We start from the raw sequence: 25155 nt of genomic DNA, 5'->3' as shown, positions 1-25155 counted from the left end.
TTTCCTCTTATACATAGCCTATTTCTGTACACTCTTCTCAAAATGGAAATAATCTAGAAAATAGGATTGATACGGGGGAAGAAAGAAGGCAGGTGGTGGTGGATTCGATACACTACACAAAAAAAAAACGTTTTGTGCTCGATCATTTATTCAAAATTTTCTAATTAAGGATTTAGTATTGTTAAATTATTGGACAGCAAGGACAGCTGAGAGAAGTAGTAATTACAAAACGAGGATTACTTCTTAGCAAGTTATAGGTTAACTTGGATATTTTTGAGCGCATTGAAATGAACAAGTATGCCATTGTGAATCCTTATTGTGCAGTATGTCTGAAACAATATTATCTTTTATAAAAAGGCTAGATGGGAGAGGGAAGAGATGATATTCTGTGTACATTATATGTTACATTCTAAGGCTATTAGACCAAAGCTGTTCTTACCATCCTAATCTCTGTCACTCATAAGGTTGAATAGAAATAGTCTTGATGCACACTGGGAGTTGAAAAACAAAACGTGACCTTGCATATAGCGTTTTATCGAAGGCATTGCTGTTCTGTAAGAAAACACTGTTTATAAGGGACAATGGAAAAATCAGTCCTCTTGGAACCCACCTTTGGATATTTACTTTCCCCTTGCCAAATGAAGATGCAACGTTCTCATTCTAAACTCTGGCAAGTGTAAGTGCTATAAATACAAGCTCAGTGAGAAAATCTTGCCTCATTATGAAATGAGCATGTTAACACTTTGTTAAACTAGTGATCACAGTCAGTATGAACAAGCTATCAAGCTTAATGTATTAGTCTTTATTTAGATAATGGGCAGGTAAAGATAACATGAGAGTAGCATATGCATATATCACTAATCAATTGAAAAAGTTGGGCTTATGTGATACACTATTTCAAGTGAGGTGTACAAACACATACTGCAATTTTTACTGAGTTGATTTAGTTGAAAGCAAAACTGACCAGTGTCAATTCAGAATACATTCCAAGTGTTCTTTTAACTTCTTGTTTTGAACAGTTTTTTAATAACTTTTTTAATAACTGTTTAAAAAAAATAAAAATATTTGTCTTTGCGTAGAAACTTGATTTATTTAATCTATGATGCATTCGTGACTTGGTACTGTATTTGTAACTGCTTGCTGGTAAATACAGCGTAAGATTTCTACCTTGTGACAGGACAGGACCTGTCAACAGAGCTTTAGAATGTATGTATACATACATATACATATTTTCTTCATCTTCTTTATTTGTCAAATTTTTTTCATCATTCCTTCTTAATCAAATATATCAATTTTTTGTGTGTGGAAAATCCAGTATTCTTAGACTGTCTAGAGTTTCAATTGTGTTATAGAATAGTTGTATCTAAATTTAGTTCTAAGAAGAGTTTTGAAGTTTTATTATTTGTTTTATTTATTATACATACTCTCTCAGCCGCTCTTCACAGGGGAAGTGCTGAAGCCCTCTGATCATTTAGTGGCCCTTCTCTAGACTCTTTTTCAATAGGTCCATGTTCCTACGTTGGGGACACCAGAGCTGAATGCAATAGTCCATGTGAGGTCTCACAAGAGTGGAGTAGAAGGGGTGAATAACTTCCCTTGACTTCTTGGATATGCTTCACCCAGGATGTGATTGGCTTTCTCCACCCAGCCTGTATTTGTGCTTGAAATTGCCACAGTCCAGGTGCAGGATGTTGTATTTATTTTGCACAGGCCCATTTCTCGAGCCTGTCAAGTCCCTTTAGATTCCAGCCCTTCCCTCCAACATGTTGACTACAGCACAGCTTGGAGCTGTGGACAAACTTGCCAGGAGTGCACTTTGAGTTTCTTACCCACCAAGTGGTCCATCCATCATATCCATTGTTCTTCAACTTAGAGACAAAGATGTGTGGGATTGTGTGAAATGTTTTTACATTAACCTACTGGAGTTTAGTAAGTGCCCATAGAATCTTTGGTTGGGATTCAGGATAATGGAGAAAGACACTACCTCTTAATCTGAGAAGGCATGGGGAGAAATAGTAGTGTCTTGTCCCCACCAGAGCTCTTCCACAGTGAGGTTAAACAATATTTAGCAAGTAGGACTTGCAAATAAATAGTGCAGACAAACACAACACCTGCAGTAAGACTGTAAAGGAATGACAGAACATTGAGAAGGAATGTGTAGTATACAGCTGAGTTTGTCATAAAAATTAAACACAGGTATTGGTACTTTCTCTGTATTTGAGGTACTCAAATAGGGCTCTCTTCTCTAATTAAGCTGTTGTCTCTGAGTGCTAACAGCTTTTTTTGTTACTTCATTGACTCAACTGAAAGATTTCAAATTATTTTAAATTTTATCAGCTTTATCTCATACTATTTCAGTTTGGTAAAAATATTTGTACCATCTGTAGTTTATATTTTTTTCTTTTGTAGCTGTAGACATGCAAGTGAAATCTCCATGAGCATTATTTTTGATGCATTTATTTGTATTCAAATAAGTCATTAGTAATACGTACTGTGAAGTTAAAGAAAAACAGTAAGAAAACCAACACATTCAAAAAACTGAACCAAGATATATTTGTGCAACATAATCTTTAAAAAGTTTATACAAGTTAACTAAATCTACTCATTTTATTTTTCAGTAAGATTATTTTATTCTATTATGAATTCACTTCTTCAATGTATGGAAATGTAGTATGTTCTTATCTGAAGTTCAAGAACCATTCCTTCTCATGAACTTTACGTGCTCTTCTTCTTCCAGACTGTCAATCTGTGCTTAGATAAGATAAAGACAGCTAAAAATGTAACTGGATATATTTTCTCCCAAATCCTGGACAAGTTTCTTGCTGAAACCTGCAGTGCTTTCTGTACCACAAAGCATCATTCCAGTAGTGTGAGGAAGACAAATAAAGATCCAAGGACAAATAGCAATGAGACACAAAGCCTAACAAATGAAGTTAGAGAGCTAGACTAATTGCTACCAATTCCTGCTGTCTCAAATGAAAGATAAAGTGACCTAAAAGAGAATAGTTCAACTTGAAAATTCAAGCACATACTTTATATCTTTTTCTGCGTCCTTTAGTGTTTATTTCCCATTCGATAAAATCAGTTATTTCACTCGGAGAAGTGAGTATGATATTGAATCACTAAACCAATAGTTTCAAGCATATGGGTCCATCTATCTTAGTGCAATAAAAACATTGAAGTCCCCATTTAACATTAATGCACCCGTACAGGTGGATTGAGGAATCTCAGCCTTTGTAAACAATGAGTTTTTATCTTGTAGCATCTAAAAATGAAATAGGACATTCAACTTCTAGCTAGGGATAATTTTATGTTGAATGCATCTAAAAGAGCACATTCTGATTTAAGTTTATTTTCATTGAAGCAATACTTATCAATTGACTATAAAGAATATTAACAGAAATCAAATTACTTCCGTAATTTCAATGGCTTTTTTATTGTTTTCACTGGAGTTGACTGTCCTACAGACTTCAAGCTCAGTGGCTTACTGAATTTGACAAAAAGCCATGTTACTCTGCATCTGGCATAATGTGCATTTGATTCCTGCTGATGAGTCTTATTGGTTCCATTTCTAAAGTTATATCTACTTTATCAATTAATGCTATTTTTGAACTTCTGCTTGCTTTTTAATAGGCAGCTTTTTCACAGCACTTTCAATTTCCCTTCATTGGTGCAAGGTCTATGAGTTTTGAATTAAAACTGGTAAAACAAAAATAAAGAAACAAGCTCCAAACGTACTGATTGCATTTCTGAGCCAGATTAATGTGCTGAACTTATTTTATAGTTTACTTTAAAATTTTTTGTCAAGACTCCAATTTCTGCTAAGTGCTAGAATATTAAGCTTTGTATGATGCTTAGTCAGCATGTCATTCCTGCTTTTGGGAGTTTCACTTGTTCCTTGTCAGATATCAGCTTGCCTTAAAAGCACTTTATTGCCTTAAAGATAATGAACAATTTGGCAGAAAAAAAAATATTTTCCAACTGATTTGGAGTGTCTACATCAGCTGCTTGGTGTCTCAGATCATTGAAACCTATTATATTAGCTATTTAAAATAAGGATTTATTTCTAGTTGATTTTTGAGATCTTTCCTTGGGAGAGCCATTTACATGTAAACGTATATTTTCTCCTTTAACAGTAGCTTATGGGCTATAATGGTAGAGCATTTTTGCATTTTTATGTTTAATTTTATTGTAAAGAGCTTTGGGATGCATTTCCATGAAAGGCACTATATAAACTCATTTTGTATTGCATTGTATTGTATGGTGACAAGTGCAGTAATCCTCAGGTTTCCTGTCCATTAAAGAACTCATTTCACAGATCGCTAATTGTGTGAATGAGAAGGGGAAATAGGTCCCTTTTCTCTAAGGTATGTTGAGCAGATGGCAGAGCATTCATTTTTACCAGTGAATCTAAGGTCTTCTCTTTTAGTTCCAAGGCTTGTCTCTGATAAACAGAGGAAGAAAAGAGAAGTCAGTTTCTTTACAACATGACAGTATGCACTGGGTGGCTGTCTCTATCCTTTGGTAATACAACAATAGTTAGTACATGCCACATCTAAACAGTCCATTTACTTAGCATGGGACATGAAAACAATTAAATGAATGTGCAATTTAATGAAGATCTAATTTGCCACTGTTTTTTTAGGAGATATTGATTAGGTCCACTCTGGGAATTTGAAACAATGCCTATAAACAGTTACAAATGAACCAGTTGAATGCCTTTGGGACAGTATTTAGTCTGTTATTCCAATTAGAAAAACATTATTTCCTTAGACCTTGGAATTTTCTCTTATAGTCAGGGTTTTGCTACTTTGATTATCTGCTTTTTTTTCCTCACTCATAGAAATAACTGTCTTGAGCCAAACATGCATATATAGGCCCCTAAAGCACTGCTTTTTTAAAGATCATGCGAGTCATCAGTGGTAATGGTGTCCTACTGTGATCCTAAAAGCTTGATATTTGAGTATTAAAAGAGAAAAGCTGAAATTAAAGGTCCAGATGCATCTGTGGGACTTGGCAGTAAGGTTGTATTGCACAGTGCTACACAAGCAATCAGATTATTTTCTCCCTATAGCGTAAGGAGAAGTACTAATTTTTTTTTACTTCTTACCACTGGGCAATCACTTGTTTTTATTTTAAGTTCATGGTAATTATTTCATTCTAATTTCAGACGGACGCAGCTCTAATGTATGATGCAGTTCATGTGGTGTCAGTGGCTGTCCAGCAGTTCCCACAGATGACTGTCAGTTCACTACAGTGTAATCGCCACAAACCTTGGCGCTTTGGGACTCGCTTTATGAGTCTCATTAAGGAGGTGAGTCACTAATAAAGTATGCCCTGCTTCCTTACTGTCCTTTCTCCCAGTACCCATTTCCCCATTGAAAATGCATGTATGAATATTGGAAAAATGAAAAGAACCAGCTTGTTATTACTTCTAAGTAAAAAGTTTATTGGATAGCATGGGAAGTGGTTTAAAAATATTTGTGAAGATTAAAGAAAGCTTAGTTTAATTAGCAAAAAGAGAATATGAAATATTCTAAAAATGACAAGTTGAAATACTTTGATAGAATAAATAATATTCGCACTTTGGTAGAAGTAAGATTTTTTTTTTTTCTTTTTGGGGAAATAAAGAAAGATTTATTTATAGAAATTGTTATGGTTTTTTTTCTTCCTCTATAGGCTCACTGGGAAGGCCTCACAGGAAGGATAACTTTCAACAAATCCAATGGCTTAAGGACAGATTTTGATTTAGATGTTATAAGCCTCAAGGAAGAAGGTCTTGAAAAGGTGTGTAAGATGTGTACCTCTGAAGTGATATAAAATATGGAACAAAAACCTACTTCCCCCCCTAAAAATCACAAAAGTAACCTTTTTTTTTTCCTGAATAAAAAAGCTTTACATCTACAGCAAAATGTGGTTTTGAAAGTGTATTTCAAAAATGGCCTTGACACAAGGTGTTATGTATGTAGGGTTTTGTTTTATTTTCCTTAGAAGAGAGTATGGCTGAAACACCAGTTCTGACAAGTTAAGTATTTTTGTGAGACAAAACATCTTGTAATGCTTTATTAACTGGGTTTTAGTGCTGTTAAAATGAGAAACATTTGAGTTTTCCTCTTAGCATTTGAGCTTATGATGGCTGGAGAGTTATATAATTCTTACAAAACAGATGTCCAAGTAAGTAGAAGCAAACAAAGTAATACAAACAGGTATCTTGTAGTTTTCATCTGCAGGACAATGATTTTAGTTGGTGTTTAGTAGTCATATTCTGTGATTTGTAAACACTGTTTTCCCTCATCTTCAGATGAAGTCTTATTTGGTGTTGCTCCAAGATAATATTGTCTTGAAAAGTAAAAAGAGGAATTGAGGGAAGTCATCATGCTGCAGAGTTGTATTTATTTTTTCTTTCTTTGTTTGCTTGCTTATTTTCTGTAAATAGCTGAATGGAGAACATATTTTTCCAGAACCTTTTTCTCTTATGTCAGCTTTGAGATATTACTGTTCTCTGACTAGGAATATTTCAAATGAGTTTATAAGCTATTAATTTGCTTTGGGATGATTAAATAGACACAAAAATCTGCAAAAAAGGTCCAGTGGCATACCTGTGGCTAACGAACTAAGTTATATTTTAAAATATGAAGCAGTGCTGGGATAGTGAAGAGCCTTACTATAAAGTATTCCGTTAAGGGAGCTCTGGATACTTAAGGAAAAACAATGTATAGTTGTGATTAAATTTGCAAAGCAAATTTGCTTTGTATACAAGTACTATAGGTACGATGCAACCTGTCTTGTTTCCTGGAAACAAAAATAGAAGAATTGGTGTCATGAGAATAGCTAAATATGGCTGTAGTGGCCAGAGAGTCTGCATGTAAGTAGAAGATTATAATAAGAAAAGGAAAAGTAAGATGGCTATTAGGACATTAAAGGTCATTTGAGAACCATCTAGCACGACAGGTTTTCTTCATAGAGTATTCAATTTCTTTTCTGGTAGAAATACAAAACAATTAAAGAAATGCATAATTAATACATTTGCATTTCAGTGGCATATCTGATATTACTTCATAACATTATTAAAAATGAAAATTTTTGTTAACAAGTTTCTGTTATAAAGTACATGGACTGGAAATTTTCTGAGAGAACACTGGTGTAAAATAATGCATAATGGACGTGTTGTGGGCTAAAGCAATGGTCTCTTCCATCTGGATATGTGTTATGTTTGTTATCATTTAAACTTTAACAATAATATGAAGGCAGAAACATAAAGACATGCTGATTTAATTCTCAGCTGACAGAATATTACAAGATATGTACACAACTGAAAATAATGAAATAAAACAAAGATCTACAGAGATTAGAAATATGTGAAGAAGATAAAATTCAACAGAAAATGCTGTATTCTGAAACAGAATAGAAAAAAAGGAACTGGGAAACAATAATAATGAAAGATATGTGAGAGACAATAACAGAAATAACTGTATAGATATTTTAAAACAACCGGTGTGTTCTTCAACAGTATGTATAGAAATTCTGAGTAATAGAAGATACTTCTTGTGCCTTCACTGTTCATTTTGTCTTTAAAGGGATGTGATAGTGATACTTCAACAGTATATTTGGAACAAGCAGTGAGAATTAGTAACCATGCATTAGAAAAGTTTAGGAGCTGGGAAACTATTACTAAAGAACAATGAAGAATGCTACACATCCAACAAAACATATGAACAAAAGCAAGACATTTTATGTAGAGAGAAGTGATTAAGAAAATTAAGCTATATGTTCATTACCTTGAACAACTTAGATATGGGTTTTAATAATTTATTTTACTGAGACTGAGAAAACAATGTTGAACTGAAAAGTCTTTGAAGAAATCCTGTTTATTCTGAAAGAGCATGAACTCTGTTTTCCTTGAATCCAGGAGGAATCTTTAAAACCCCAGAGTATGATACTTCCAAGGACAGAGAATATATATTTTCTTGAGTTCTTTCATTTGAAAGCGTTCGTTTCTCTTTCCAATATTGTCTTCCAGTTAAAGCTAAGCTGAATCTTCCTTACTTCCTGCTTTTCCATCCCTCCCTCCCCTCCATCCTTTACTTCACTGTGCATTCTATCTCTCTCCATCATATGCATACCTTTCTGCTCTCCTACTGATTCCTTCTCTCTCTGTCACCTTCACTCTCTTTTCCACCTTTTATCCCTTACTCTTCCTTCCTTTTCCCCTTTCCCATTTGGTTCTCCCTCTTCCCTTTTCCCTCCTTCCTGCCATGGCAGGTCACCTAAATCATGTATGTTAAGTGTAAAAAAAAAAAAAAAAAAAAAAAAAAAAAAAAAAAAACTACTAATTCTGAAGTAAACGATGACAGAAAATTTGCTCCTAACCTTGAAAAAATGGCTTGTGTGAACTTAAATTGTACATGAGATACTTGTTCTCCTGAAACTCTTGAATGAGGGGTGATAATCAAATATAAATCAATAAGTATGCCTTTTCAAAATAACTCTCACTTGACAAAAACAATAATTGTGGAATACGAAAATGACAGAATTAATAGATGATTAGAGTGTGTCTAATGTAATGTTGAAGTTTGCTGACAGCTCATGTGGACATACAGCAACTACTTATGGTTAAGTATAATAAAAATACCAACATGTGTCTATCTGGTGTAATAAGGAAATTATCATTCAAATTGTAATTAGTCAGTGCTTACACTGAAGATGAATTGTGAGGAAAATTATTCTATACTGTAAAAATACTATACTTCAGACAACCAAATTTAATGCATTTAATGTAAGGATTAGTCCATGGGACCTGATGACATCCATCTATGGGTTCTAAGGGAACTGGCACATGAAATTGCCAAGCCATGATCCATCATATTTGAAAGGTCATGACAGTCTGTGGCTCCTAGTGACTGGAAAAGGGGAAACATAACACTGTTGTCAAGAAGGAAAAAAGAGATCCAGGAAACTACAGGCCAGTCAGTTTCACCTCTGTGCCTGGCAAAGTCATGGAGCAGATCCTCCTGAAGACTCTGCTAAGGCACATGGAAAATAAAGATGAGGCGATAAGTGGTAACTAACATGGATTCACCAAGTGCAAGTCATGCCTGATAAATTGATGATCTTTTATGATGGAGTTAGAATATCAGCAGATAAAGGAACAGCAGCTGATGTCATCTACCTGGACTTGTGCAAAGCGTTTGTCTCCATCCAGCACAACATCCCAGTCATCAAATTGGTTAAAAATGGATTTGATGGATGGACCAATCTCTGGATAGGAAATTGGCTGGACAGTTGTACTCAGTGTTGCAGTCAACAGCTCAGTGTCCAAGTGGAGACTCGTGGTGAGTGCCATTTCTCAGGAATCCATGCTGGGTTTAGTGCTATTTAACAGCTCTGTAGGTGATATAGACAGCAGGGTTGAGTGTACCCTCAGTAAGTTTGCAGAAGACACCAAGCTGGGTGGTCCAGTTGACAAGCTAGAGGGGAGGGATGCCATTAAGAGGAACCTAAACATGCTTGAGAGGTAGGCTCATGTCAAACTCATGAAGTTCAACAAGGCCAAGAGCAAGGTCCTGCACCTGGGTCAGGGCAATCCCAAGCACAAATACATACTGTCTGGAGAATGGCTTGAGAGCAGCCCTGAGGAAGATTTGAGAGTGTCAGCTGATAAGTCTCAATGTGAGCTGGCAATGTATGCTTTCAACCCCGAAGGCCAACTGTATCCTAGGTTGCGTCAGGAGAAGCATATCCAGCATGTGATTCTGCCCCTGTATTCTGCTCTCATGAGACTTCACCTGGAGTACTGCACTCAGTTCTGGAGCTCCCTACACAAAAAAGGAGATTGAGCTGTTGGAGTGGTTCTGGAAGAGGGCCGTGAAGATGATCAGAGGACTGGAGCACCTCCCCTAGGAGGACAGGCTGAGAGAGCTGGGGCTCTTCAGCCTGAAGAAGAGAAGGCTCCAGGGGGACCTTATGGTGGCCTTCCAGTACCTGACAGGGGGCCAATGGAAAAGCTGTGGAGGGACTTTTTGTAATGGCATGTAAAAACAGAATGAAGGTAAATGGCTTTAAACTGGAAGAGGGTAGATTTAGACTAGATATTAATAAGATATTCTTTACTGTAAGGGTGATGGGACCCTCTCACAGGTTGCCCAGAGAGGTTGTGGATGCTCCTGCACTGGAGGTGTTCAAGGCCAGGCTGGATGGGGCTTTGAGCAACCTGGTCTAGTGAGAGGTGTCCCTGCCTGTAGCAGGGGGGTTGGAAGTAGACTATCTTAAAGTTCTCTTTCAACTCAAACCATTCTATTGTTCTATGATATTCTCCAGACTATTTCAATGAATATGTAAACTCAGAATTTAAATTTCTGGAGTGCATAGTGCTGCTTATTTGTTATTGTGGTGAATTATACTGCATTGGTCTTGGTAAGGATAGTAGCTTTGAAGAAAGTCTGAGCTTCGCTAAAGAAGTCTACTCCTTATATTGCAATTGAAAGAATAAAGAAATTCATATTTTTCATAAATAACTTGCTGCATCATGATTGGTAAAATTAGGAAAGGCTTTTTACTGAATGGCAAATTTCATTTTTATTGTAAACAGATGCTCTTAAACGTACTGAAGAAGATAAACTAGCATCGTGATGTATCTGTGAAAGTTATTGAGATAAAAGGAAGCAACCACTTTTAAAAATACTGTTAACCTTACCTAACTATCTAAGTAATCACTTGTGAATTTTTTTTATTTGTATGAAAGCATAATTCAGGAGCTCAGCTGCATTCACACTAGATACTATAAAAACTGTTGACTCCAAATATGCCTTTTTAATTGCATATATGCTTATTCTTAGAAATCAACTTGAAAAAGTATAATGTAAATGATCAATAACCTTGAAAAGGTGAGAAACTTGACAGATTGACAAGGTTTCTGTTGTTGTTCTGATAGATAAATCTAACAAAATTCCATCTATTATTTCCAGAAGAGACTAGAAACTTTGGGTTGAAGTCCAGTGTAGCTTTTCTTCTTTTCAAATTCCAACCGTATTGCTAAGAAGACTGAATAAATTTGAAGTGAAGAATTACCGTATTGAGCACTCTTCCTTCTAAAGTTCAAGAACATGTCATAATTATTGTTAATTATTCTACTACATGAGTCTTAAAATTTTCAGAAGTCCATTATTGTATGGGTTAACTGTGTGTAGTTTTTAATACTCAGGACTTGAATGACTATTTAGTCTGTTTTAACAGGCCTACTATGTTCATTTTTTGGTATTCCTGTACAAATCACGTCAATTATATTTTAGTATTAAATATTTGTGGAAGTAAGTAAAATTTTATTAACTTTTTTAATTGTTGTTTGAGGCAATGCACAAAATACTTGAACACATACACACAAACGATAATTAAATTTGTGTGAATATTAGCCATACTTTATTATTTGCTGAATTTTGTCATTGGATAATTACCATCTTAAAACACTTCTGGTTAAGATTTTTTAGATTTAGCTCTTAAATTGTTTGTGCTACTGAACTATTAATTAAATATTGTGAAGGTTGTTTAAAAGATTTTTAAAAGTGGTATACTATTGATTGGCAACTTGAAAACCTGAGATACACTCAAAAAAGTACATTACATTCTTTTCTTTCTATATATATCTAAAGAGAGAGAGACTACATTCAAATTTGAAGTATATATTTCTTACTACTTTCTCGTTATTTATGGTAATGACTATCTTGACTGTCTCATTATCTGCTTCTACATTATCACAAAGATGCTATACTTTTGGATGTTATGGGAAAATAACATTAAAGCTGAAGCTTAGTCATAAGAAAATGAAAGAAAGAGAATGAAAGATGATTTGCTTTTAATTTACTATTAATAAGATGTAGTATTATAGTGTACAAATATGTATTTTTCATTGGGATTACTAACTTAGGACTTGCTTCATGAAGTTATAGAAAGAAGCTACGTTATCTTGCCACTATTGTCTTAGGTCAGATGATGCAACTTTATTGATAGATTACTAATTTCATGAGGATTTTTTTTTGTGGAAACTGTAATATTAAAAATAAATATCAAGTTAAAAAGATCATGCAAAAAAAAAAAAAAAAACAACAACAACAACAAAAAAACAACCAACCAAACAAAAAAAGCCACCAGGAATAATGCCAGCAACACAATTCTGGAAATTTCTGTCCATGTTTTTTGTAATACATAAACAGAGAAAAGTTCCCATGTTCATGTTGTGGATAATATGTGCCAGGAGCTTCAAGCTGACAACTCACTTCAAAATACTCTACCCATAACTGGGAATATGGTCTTCTCACTTTATCACTCTTCTTATCACCTTTAAAATAGTTTTCTTGCCCTGCCACATTGAAAAATAAAAGGGAAAACTAAAGCACCATCTCTGTGACTGTATTTACTGTGTGAATGTTCTCTCTAAACTATATATAAGTTTATCAGTTTGTTTCACATTTTAGGAGAAATTGAAACTTTGTTGGAAGTAAAGGTAAGGCAGTACAAGTAAATTGCAAGATTTTTGAATTGAAATTGCCTGTAGCAGAGTACCTCAATTTGCTTTTTTAACATTTTTTGGCATTTAAGGTACTCTCAGTTTTCTAGTAAGAACACAGTAACGATTCTGTTCTGTTCAAAAAGATACTTTACAATTCAACACTGTGTTTAAGCAACTAGAAAAAAAAAATCACTACTGTTTATGCACTGTTTTCTCTAGGAGTAGCTTTGAGGAGATGTTTATACCTGCCAAATCACACAAACATCAGTAGGATACCAGAGTCTCTGGCAAAGTTGCTGAATTCATTAAGAATATAAGAAGGATGCATTCTAGAGAAAATCATACTTTTGTTCCATTTCTTAGATATCAATTTACAAAAAGAAACACACATGCAAAGCAATTGCATTTAAACTCATTTAGAAAAATAATGCAAGTATTTGACAAGATACAACCTCCTCTTTGAAACTGTGCTGTTGATTGTTCATATTAGTCTACATGGGTGTAGTTAGATAAAACTCCAAATGCTAAAAGTTACTGATTATTTGCTTGTGGCTCTAACTGTATTTAAAAGTAGGGGAGGAAGTATTTTAACTAATAATGTTTGCTTTTCCCAGATAAAATTGAACTATGATTGTTATAATTTAAAAAATATTGCAACAGAAAGTTGTCAGTCCTTTTCCTTAATTGTGGCCCAAATTCAGGGCTGCACGTTTTGGTTTTCCTATAAAAATTTCAGATCACAAAATGAAATTATTCTAAATTAGTACATGGAGAAAAAGATTATTAATAGTAAACTTTGTTTTCAATGCTTTGAGAATATGCCTTTTTTTTTTTTTGTTATATTGCAATTTGTATTGGGACTCATTTGTTCCCCTGCCTTCCCTTCATGGCTCTTTTTTTCAACTTAAGAGGTAATGAGTGGCAAAAATTCAAGAATCACAGCTACTCAAAGGCATGGCTTCTTATGGCGTTATGCAGGGAAGCAAGATAAATATTCCTGAGGAACTAGAAGTGGTAAAAATGAAAGCAAACTTAGCTTTTCTCTGTTACTGCTTCTGCTGGTTCATGCTCTGTTGTATTCCCAGTTTTAAGAGTTTAAACTCTGTTCAACCCATGCTGAATCACATCCTGAAGTTGACAGCCTGTATGCTGTAATATGTTGCTCAGAAATCAGTTTGAAAGATTTATTAAATACTCCTGTGTATGTTTTTATATATGTGCATATACATGTGTGCATGTGTGTGTGTGTATATATATATATTTATAACCAAACCTCTTATGGAACTGTTGAATTACAGGACTGTTGAATTTAAAGTTTCTTTGCATTGTATTGTAGATACTGATCAGTATTTTAAGTGATAGATAAAACATTTTCAAAGACAAAAAAAAGAGAATTTTCCTTTTCTAGATGGAAGTGAAAAATTTGGTGTCTAAAAATGGATAGCTGCATTTATTGCCTGCTTTGGTTTTTTAGTGATGAAATTGCAGATGAATAATGTAAATGTAAGACTTACTGTCTAGTATGTAAAACTGTCCTTGACCTGTACCTTAAATCATAACCTTGGGTCCTAACTTAGATAAAAATCCTATTGACTTTACTGGAATAAAAAATTCAGGGTAGAAAATGTCACAAGATCTATGTACTGAACATTTATCTGGAAAACATAGCACCTATTCTCCTTTCATCCTTCCTTGTGACACTTTTGACAAAATATGTTTTTGCCCCTCTGTTCTCTTTGATGAGAACAAAGGATAAATCTTTCTGTAGAGACAATGCTCTCCGCCCTGCACAATTTCCACCAAACTATTGAGTTATCTTCAAATGTGGTTTATCTTGAAGTATGAAAGTTAAGTGGAAAATTAAGTATTCAGAGTGGCTGTAGATATCCTGTGCGTCGTTTTTCCCCTTAATGTCACACTTCAAGAAACACAGTCTAAATTATTGTGAATCATATATTAGAAATGTAATGACGAGATAATGGAATAGGGTTGAATAGTAAGTACTAGCAAATGTGGGTTTTTTTTGTTTTGTTTTCTTTTTTCCCTGGAAATGTTTTTTTTTTTTTTTCCTTAGCATGTTTTTCCTAGATGATGAAATGTAACTCATGGACAATTTACATAGTAATATACTGTTTTTATAGGTTGGAACTTGGGATCCACTGAGTGGCCTTAACATGACAGAGAATCAGAAAGGAAAACCAGCAAACATCACGGATTCCCTGTCCAATCGTTCTTTAATAGTTACCACCATCTTGGTAAGCAACTATGTTTGCATTTCCGAAAATATAGTTGTATGGAAAAGCCGATAGAATTTGCTACACTAATTACAGTGGTAGCAGTCTATACAATATTGCAGTTACTTAATTACTGTCACAAATGTACTCTACTTGGTAAGTTGGTAATGGATATTTACTCCCACCTAAATTGTAAGTAAATTATCCCAATTTTAATGTTGTGTTAATTGATTAGTAATTTCATTTTCCTTGTTACTGACTAAAGTTTGGATCATTGACTAACCAGTTTAGTTCAGCACCCTATGAGAAGGCAAAAGGTGTTTGTTTCAAACAAAGTAGTCTGGCCATCCAGATTTATTGCTTTCACATACTATTTAACACCATCATATCACTTTTAAGGAAAATAGGAAGCACTTATCTTTTATTCTCACCAAAGTAGTTACTTAATCTTCAAGTTAAAAAATTTTAATCAAATTTACTTGAGCTATCTTCTTTTTCATTGCTATTGTTGACAAATTCTCAGTGGTGAATGAATTGTTTTGGAATTTCTTGTGATTACATATATTATGTAAAAAAAAAAAAGTTCTGAAATTTCCAAACTGTAGTTTTGAAAAATTAATTTTAATTGCAAGAAATGGAAAACTTACCAGCAGTACATCTGCTGCGTGTGTCTGCTCCACCACCACTGTGAGTTTGCAGATATAAAAAAAAAAATAACGCACTTCTATATTGGGCCTATTTGGCAAACTTTTGGTAGTAGGGGGTGCAGGGGTGGCAGGTTTGTTTTTTCTTTTGTTCCATACCAGATATAACAATACAATGATGAGTCCTATCAGAAACACACTCAATAACTTAGGATGTTTCCAATTGTATTTATTTATTCAATATTTATTTACTTATACTTTAATATCCGTCTATTGGTGAGGTTTAAGTCCATGTAGTGTATGTATTGGATTAATTTTGCATAGTGATGCTTAAACTTCCATGGTTTTATTTGAAATAGCAATCTCAAAAAAGGGTAAGATAATATAAATAGCAGCACTATCGATAAGAATTGATTTTGAAAAAGTAAAGCTCAAAATAGGCCCCTAAAATTTATGATGATGTCTGCTTTCTGTAGTCAAGGATGTCTTTTCTACTGGAGGATAATTTTGTTTAGTAGTGGTTTATATGTACACCAAATTTACGTATATCAAAATAATAAATTAATATAAGAAATACAAGAATGGTTCAAATAGGTATTGTGAATAGCTTACTTGTAACTTCCTGTACTTCAGTTATTGCTCAGACAAAGTTTTGGTAATTGCAATAACTCCTTTCAGCTATGATGTCTCTTTAAAGGTGGTACTTAAAAAAAATGAAGTGAAACAAAAATTATTCTTGTTCAAAAAGTATACTGGCGTACCTTTTTTAACTCTGTGCTTAAGAAATAAATTTCCACTTCAATATATTTCTGATTTCCATTTTGTAGCAAAGCAAGGGAACAACATACAAAATTGCGGTTCTTAGGAGCCTGTTTTATTATTGACTACCTTCTTCTCTCCTTTGTTTTTGAGAATACTGCTTAAGGAAAGGCATTTCTGGCTTTTAAGCTTCACACATGATTTTTCTGAGCTGGTTTTTCTCATTGAAGGCTCCCAGCATTACTGGGATCTACTACTACTATCTGCAGTTTTTTTTTTTCTGTGGATGGAGGGGACAGATTTTCCTTTTTTTTTTTTTAATCCACAGTCATTTGAAATTGTAAGGAAATTGTAACATAAGAAAAAAATGTTTTGCTTTCAATTACAATAATACACAATGTCTGATACTCTTAATGTATTGTGGAGACAATATGATTCAGTTCAGCTGAAAAAAAAAAAGATATCAGTATATTCTGCAGTGTTGCAACATTAACATTCTGTGGTGAAGTAATTTTGCCAGAATTGGAAATCCACTAACACCTGTTTTTCTTTTCTGGAATGGAAGCTTAGTAAAATTTTGGGGGAAGTAACTGAATTAAAGTCTGGACAAAGTGAAATTGGGGGAAATAAAGAAAACAATTTCTGTTTGTCTGCCTGACAAAAGGAGTGAAACTGCGTAAAAGGACAACTATGGCTTCAGTTCTTCAGGTAGTAGTGAGACATGAAGTATAATCATAAACAAGGTCACACTAGAGATCTTCTAGGAAGTATCCTAAAAGATATCAGGCATGATATCTTTTATATATAATATAATACAATGAATTTCTATTATAGATAGTATTATGGAGAAAGATTAATTTGCTGTTTCTCATAGATCTTTTCTTCAATTAGGACATGCTGGCACAAATGACTAGTGAGATGTCTTAGTCATATATTACATTGTTTTGATTGCCTCTAACTAGTGGATTGCTTCACCTCTCCCAGTTGGATTTTGACTGCCAGCTATGAAAGCCTATTGTGTATTCCCTACTTCTGTATTCCTAACTAAATGTTAATTAGATATGACAACCTTTTAACTCCAGTATCCCTGGTGAACAGAAGCTAATGATTAAAATTTTCTGTTCTAATAGCAGCAGGTTTTGAAGATGGTTTTCCTTTTTTCACCAACACTTTGTTTTCTTTTTCAGTATTGATATTATTAAAAAAACTGTATTCTTTAAAAAATCTGTTTTGAAAGTATTAGAGAAAAATCATAAATTTGATAATTATCCTTAAAATTAGAGTAATTTGAAATGTTGGAGTTATTGCTGTCATTTCTAATATCTTAAGAGTCAAAATATAATAAATACAATCTGCTGAAACAATGCAAGTAAGCATTTCTTGTCCAAATCTGTTTGCAAAAATAGTATAGAGAGCAAGACAATTAAAAAAAAAAAAAAATGCAGTAAACTTTTTCTACTTTGACATCTGTATAGAATAAGGGGGATTCCATTCAAGTGTCAGTTGCACATTTTAAATGCCAAAAGAAGCCTGAAAGGCTTATTAATTAAATAAAGCAATTTTAATTCAACATGTAGAAACATAAGGAGATTTTTCTTATTGTGTAAGCAAACTTCAAGTTTGTGATGCAACTTACATATTAAAAAATGCATGCAGTAAAAAGCTTTGCAAGTAGAACATGAAAATTGATAACAATGAAGTTATGTTGATAGCTTTGATGGGGGGGGGGGGGGGGGGGGGGGGGAAGCTCTCTGAAGATAGTATACTTGCAGAATATCCGAAATCATACAATGCAGAAAGTTATTAAGAGAACCAATAATTTTTATTTGTGGAAGTGGCACGGAAACAGTTTGGTCATGTAATTTGGCCTTGGATACCTTTGAAAATCGACTTTTTTCTTTTCTTTCGCGAACTTATCCAGTTTTTATCTTTGTGTTTGGACATCAGAAGACAATTTATATCAAATGAGGAATTTATGTAATCCCTGCATACTCTGATTTTTAACTTTTCCTTTCTTTTTTTTAATTTATTATTATTATTATTATTATTTTTAATCCAGAAGAATGATAACCCCTCAGATCACAGTATATGACAAAAGTCTGACCTGTGCTGATTATCCACACTTTTCTGCCACTGAAAATTATCACTGTGGCTAAATTTGACCACACAGGCAGGAGGACTATGCCTCCTGGTATAGCAAAATATCACAAAACTGCAGAATATTTGAGGTTGAAAGGGACCTTTGGAGGTCACCTGGTCCTATTCCCTGCTGAAGCAGAGGTGCACAGGACCATGTCCAAGTAGCTTTTGAAGTTCACCAAGATGGGAGACTCCACAACCTGTTTATGCATCATCACTACATGTAAACATAAAGCTAGTATGAAAACAGCAGTTATCTGGGAGTTATATCTTTCTTGAACAAATTTATTCAATAAATATTTTTCAAGGATTTATCATCTCTGATGATTATATATGCAGATATAATTTCTAATCTACCTGCTATTTTTCTGTGCCTTATGATCACATCTTTATTTGCAATACTTTCAAGTACACTAATAAATATTCTAAATATTCTTAGAAGAATGTTTATTGCCTATATCTGCATTCCCAAATTTAGTACGTACTTTTCTTGAGGGGTGGAGGAGCTTGTCTTTATCAGCTTTCCTTGAAGATATTTTAGTCTTGTGATTCACTAAATGATGACTTTGATCTTAAGATTGTCCAACAAGTTGACCCATTAGAAAATTAAATGTGCTCACAATACGATAAAATTAAATACTCACCATAGGAATTATCAAGGTATTTTTTCTTAAAGCTATGATTTCCATTATAATTTCCCAAAATCTAAAGGAAAACAATTAAAATATACCCTATATCCTTGAGTCCATCTTTCAATCTTATCACAGTCTTTGTGTCTGTGTGATATCATGTTCTTGTTACTTAATGTTCACCCAGTATTTATCATTGGAAAAAAAAAAGAAAAGAAAAAAGTGCACGTTTCAGTGCACTGATTTTTTCAGAATCAGGTTATATTAGAATATACGGATTATTTGTGTATGGTATTACCTAGAAAGGTTTGTAAGGATTACTTGATTACAATTAACTTTTGGCCAGACAGGTTTTAATGGATTTAGTTGTGTGTAAATTTCACCGCTGTCCTGATTTTATCAGTATTCCATTTCATAACATCATGCGATAGGCTGTTGAGTGCAGAGGCATACTGCACTGTGGAGCTATGTTGCCTGTTTATCACTAGCAGTCTCGCATGAGCTCTGACCCTCCAAAAGGAAGATATGCCAGGATGTACTGCATTTCCCAGGAGACAGCCTCTACGTGATTTCTGATTCTAGGTAACAGGGGAAGAGTTCTCTGGCCTTTCCCAGAAGGGAAGTGATGGAGGGTCTGTTGATAATGATTTGGAAGGACCTTCCTTCTCTCCTCCATTTTTATTTTTGTTTTGCTTTATTACTCTTAATTAGTCTGTACTATCTCACATTCCTTTTAATATATTAGTTTCTCCTATCTCAGTCAGGTTTTTTCTTCTTCCTTCCCCCACAACCTTTTCTTCTTAGCGGAGGGAAGGGTGGCATGATTAATTCTTCAAACTGCAACAACTGCAAAATTTTATATAGAAAAAATTTAAAAAGCTTAGGATTTGTAGTCAAATATCAACTCAGTAAATAAGAAAGATGCAAGATTAGTTTCTGCTTGGTGTCAGATTATTTTGTTGTTTCACTAATGTTTACTTCAAGGGCAGTTTGGCCTTCTTTCAGGTTGTATGTGAAACAAATAATAAAGTTATGACTACTAGATTTAAATTAGCAACAGTTCTTCATTCTGTAATTATTTAAGTTCAATCTGATGTGAACAGTACCTTAAGTATTTTTGCATTAGAATGCATTCTTTTTTTTTAATTGTTTATTTTGGAGCATTTTAGTATGGATTGTGTCAGCCTGTTATTTATTTCACTCAGATTGGAGTCCATTCCAAATATAAAAGTGTTTTTGCTTACTCTTCGATGTGTAGCATCACTTGTGACATGTATTTATTGATGTCCCATCCTCTAATTCATCCTTTGCAACACTGACAAAGAGTCATTCAAGTAATATGAGGGCAGATCTGAAAGTAATGCCTCCTATTTTATTGTGTTGGCCCATGCCATCAGAAGTGGATATTAGGATTTTAACTAAGGTTGAAAGTTTCCACCGATGTTCTGTTACATTTTGTGCAGCTGATGGCAGCAGAGGGGCAATCTGACAGAACGGCATCTGAAGTGTGTATGAGGCAAAGCTATGTAGTTAAATTCCTCCATGTGAAAAAACTAGCACAGAGAGGTGACGGGTATTGTGTTTCAACAGAGGAGACAGCAGTGCAAAAGACAATCATGTTCCAGATGGCCTTAAACAGATGTCAGACCATGAAATGAAGACCATGTCCATCAGCTCATCCATGTGAATTGATGGATTACATCCAGGAAAGTGTGTACAGAGCTGAACATTGGCTTCAGCATTGGAAAAAACGGTAGTAAAGCTTGTGCTAGGTGATTTCCAAAAATGCTCATGCAGAAACAAAAGGAACGCATGCTACTGAACCAATACAAGGCTGAAGGTGACAGTTGCCTGGATCACATCATTACTGGGAATGAGATGTGATGTCATCACTGCAAGCCAAAATCAAAATGTGAGTCCATGGAGTGGTGATGGGTATTTCCTATTGGAAAAAAAAGTTCAAGATGCTGCCTTCAGTAGGTAAAGTAATGTGTACTGTCTTTTGGAATAGAAAATAGGTGATCCTTCTGGATTTTCTGGAAACTGAATAAGCCATCAACTCTGACTACTACACTGTGAAGCTGACTAAGCTAAATGTTCAAAGTTCCAGAGTCAGGCCAAAGAGTAAGACAACCTTCCTTTTGCAACACAATAATGCCAGGTTCCATACTAGTTGGAAGACCATGAAGCATACTGCCAATCTTGGCTGGACCATCCCACCACATCGCCTGTGTAGTCCATATTTGGCACCTTTTGAATTCAAGCTGTTCAGGTTGTTGAAAGATGGACTGTGTGGGTGACATTTTTCTAGAAATGATAGTCATACATGCTGTGAAACAGTGGGTCTCTTCTGCTGGTGCAGATTTTTTTTTTACAAGTGCGGAATGCAGGCTCTTCTCCATTGCTAGTGAAAATGCATAGCTGATGGTAGGTGACTACTGTGTTCTGTAACTGAGATTTTTTTCTATCTGATAGTGCTGTTGTACTCTTAGTATCTGTTGTAGTTTCTGTGGACTCAAATAGGAGGCATTACTATCAGAATGACCTACATATGAGAACAGTAAATACAAGTATTTTGGTTAATGTGGTCTCTTCTTAGTGATTGAAAATGGATGTAATACACTGGGAAAGCTTAGCTTCCTACTAGGTCTATGATCTTGATTCCATTTTTTCTAATATTTTTATCTTCCACAAGTCTTATCTTGGAATTTATATTTACTAATATTTTAATAAAATATTTTTTCTAACTTATATCTTTTATAGACTTGATTAATTTCCTTTTTATTGTGTTTTTGAACAAGTACTTAATTCTTTCTTTTCCACTGGATTATGTTCACATCAGATGCTTTCACAGATGATTGATTTTCTTTGCGTTGAGATAAAGGCCACATAATCTAGATGTTTTTTTCAGCTAGGTACAAACAGCTTTTCATGAAACAAGATCACTTTGTATTATATCACTTGATTCAGCTGAATTTACTTTTACTTGTGTTCTTTCATTGGATCTAGGAATAGAACTCTGTACCACCATCCTCTGCGATCTGTAAAGCTTCTACAGGATATTGCAGTTACATTAATCTGTTAATAGTCATGGCTAGCCTCAGTACAGTGATCAAGTTGAGTGACCCCTTTACAGGGAGAAGCTAGCTAATTTCCTAGGGTGGCTATTTATTTATTTAATATCCTTTTAAAATACCACTATCATAACATAAACTAATGTTTCTAAAAATGTATTCTGGTAACGCATAGTATATATTCTTGCTCTGTGGTGATTGTCACAGAAAAAAAAAAAATCTATACAACACTGAATGTTTTCTGTTGGGCTGATTTTTTCCAAATTGTTCATCTGTGTTATACTGACTAAATGTGTAGAGCCACTTGTGCACAAAAAGATGTTTTCATTCTCCAGGTAACTGAAGCTCATGTATATGGAATTAATTAGCAAAACTGAGTATTTCACTTCATAGGACTGTTTCTTTCAAGTGCTATATGGATACTTAGCAATACATATAATACATTTGTAAAATGTCTAATAAACACCAGAGAGAGTTGTCAAAATCTCTAGCATTCTGATAACTTATCTCTTGTGAAGAATCAATTTCTAGTTGTTTCCTTTAGTTATTTTTCTAAACTATTATTTTTAAATGAACTAGTTTTTTTGAAGCCCTTCCTTGCAGAGAAAAAGCTATCAAAATGAAATATAACCAGTTAAAACAAAACTTCTGTTGAATTTTTTTATTAAAACCTGATAGTTGATGATAGGGGTATATACCGAAAACGGGAGCAACGTATTGCATATTTCTGACCATGGACACATAGGAATAGTTTTGCTTGTTGGCAATAAAATAACACCCTTTACATTTCTTGCTTTTCTTAGGAAAAAAATATATTTACAGTAAATACTATTAAGGATCATATAACTATGAAACAGAAGTGTGAATATATATGCGAACCTTTGAATATATCTTATCTAGACTCCATTTTTTTCTTGCTTAAGGTTTATAAATATCTATGATTTAAATCCTGTGACAAAATTCTGGATTGTCTAGCCTCCCAATTTCAACTAATGATAATGATAATGAGACTTTATTTGATTATAACTTTCATTGCTCTCATTACAACCAATGTTCTCTGTCTTTTCCTTTTAACATATTTTTTACATAAAAACTTAATTTGAGTTGCATACAGCAGTTTTAGTTTTTTCTTTAGATTTTCCTAGATTTAGTGCCCTTTATTAATTTACATAAAAGAATAATATTGTTTTGTGTCTTTATAATGATGCTCAAAAAGAAGTAGGTGCAGAGAAGTACTTGAGTGCACCTTTTACAAGTACAAACACTGTATTTTATTTATGTAAGCTCTGTTGTTTAGTAGTCCAAGAACATATATATATATATATATATATATATATATATATATATTTCAAATTACAGCAAGGCTATTTTCTTAGTAGCCGTTGTGAAATAAATCGCATGGTGTCCAATTGTGGCCAAATTTATTTTGAATGTTACTAGAGTGCTTTTTTTCACAACATCCTTTCCCTTGTCTATTATGAAGAAGATAATGAATTCTTCATTACAAGTGCATTTACAGACATTTCAGATTATTAATATTTAATTCCATCTCATTAGAGAATAATCCCTCAGACTTTTGCATTTTTTCCTATGAATTATTTTTTGTTGATATTCTCAAATGTTATTTTCCGTGTCCAATTTCACACATCAAAAATAATTTAAACTAGAGGCAAGAATAATTTGGATGACAATAAATGTTTTTAAAATGCAGTTATTTACTCTCACTTTGATTGCTCTCATTTCAGGACAATCATCCTTGATAGAGAGTCATGATAGAATCCCTTTCTTATAGCCTAAATGAATTCAGAGTAGGCACATTTTCTTTAAAAATTGTCTCTGCATGAGAATTTATTAAAGAATCTTTCTTGGAGAACGTATGTAGTTAGCAGTGCTTATTCAATGGCTTTTGCTTCAACCATTTCAAGCAGTAATAATGGTGTTATGGGGAAGGTGAGTTTTGCATATTTGTTTTTATTTATTGGAGGCCTGTCCACTTGAGAGAGTATGTTTATTCATAAATCTACATTGAAATTGCTTAGAAGATTTTAAAGAATATTTTTAAACATAACGCAAACAATTCTGACCAACTCATTTTTTGATATGATGTAGTAAATTTTGGGGAGTCGTGTTTTCAGTAGCAAAGGATAGCATTAAATATAGAACAAGACTAAATTAGTATAAAACAGTTGCTGATCTTTGCAGATCACTTGGCTAAAATACTTTATCTCTAATGGTTTATAATTGTCCTGATGAAAGATTTTGGTAGAAGTCATAATTTACCAGGAAGCTATGATGATCATATGTTTAGTGCATTGATGTTTTCCTAATTGTACTTGGCAATCAATTTTATAATATTTGTCTGTATATAAAATTCAACCTTGAAGAAACAAAGCATATTTTTACATGTAAATGTTCAGATAAAACAAACAAACAACTATATTCAGTATTTAAAATGTACACTAAATATTGCCATAGAAGGACCTGAGAAAACCTCAGGGTAAATAAGAGCTATCACGTGTGGTGCTCCTGACAATAAATGAACACTGAATCCTATCAAAGCTAAGTGAGGAACTGTATTAAATTGCAAGTAAAATCTATGAAGACATATATATTTTGGGCAGTGGAAGACTCTAAAGGAAACATTGTGAGCCACTAAGTGAGGGCATAGCATAAGAATTTGAAAAATATTAAGAGGGTATTACAATAAATCATTGGTGAAACACCTCATCAAAAGTTTTTCCATAACAAAATATTGTAATTATTAAGTAGTAAAATAGTACCATAGGGTACAGTCAGAGAAAGTATAATAAAAGAAGATGGGATTGGAGCCCTTAATTGTTGCAATATATATATGTACATAATGAAGTGTAAAAATACAGCAATCAAGGTTTGTTGTAATGATCTTCTAGGAAAATATGCAAGAATGTATAGATGAGCTAGATGGCTCAGTGAAGGAAATCTGTCCTTCCAGGGTAAAGGAGACAGAACAACATGCACTGATGATCATACTACATCTCTGATATCACACAAATTTAAATTCTTTTCCATGTAATAGTGTTGCATGGAATGAGAGACATAAGCAAAAGTCCTGTTAAGTAAATTGATTTCAAATAGACTGTGGAACATGTGGCTGTAAATATCTGAGCACTTTGGAGAACAAATGTCTAGGGTATC

At 33.8% G+C, this 25155-nt stretch overlaps 1 protein-coding gene across 11 annotated transcripts in view; it reads left to right on the top strand.

Moving 5' to 3' along the window:
- The window catches only part of GRIK2 (glutamate ionotropic receptor kainate type subunit 2), a 371621-nt gene that overhangs the window by 195770 nt on the left and 150696 nt on the right, over window positions 1-25155 (top strand). For all 11 annotated transcript variants that reach the window (XR_005858537.2, XR_006938767.1, XR_005858538.2 and 8 more), the window contains 3 exons: window positions 5171-5314; window positions 5680-5787; window positions 14644-14757. Coding sequence is in view for 8 of the 11 variants with exons in the window: in XM_040697879.2 (XP_040553813.1) it covers window positions 5171-5314; window positions 5680-5787; window positions 14644-14757 (366 nt within the window). In the remaining 3 variants the exon portion in view is untranslated. The remainder of the gene's footprint in view (window positions 1-5170; window positions 5315-5679; window positions 5788-14643; window positions 14758-25155) is intronic.

The sequence above is a fragment of the Gallus gallus genome, chromosome 3 (genome assembly GCF_016699485.2).
Source record: "Gallus gallus isolate bGalGal1 chromosome 3, bGalGal1.mat.broiler.GRCg7b, whole genome shotgun sequence".
Lineage (NCBI taxonomy): Eukaryota > Metazoa > Chordata > Aves > Galliformes > Phasianidae > Gallus > Gallus gallus.
The sequence above is the reverse complement of the archived record's forward strand: the minus strand, read 5'-3'. Positions and strand labels throughout refer to the sequence as shown.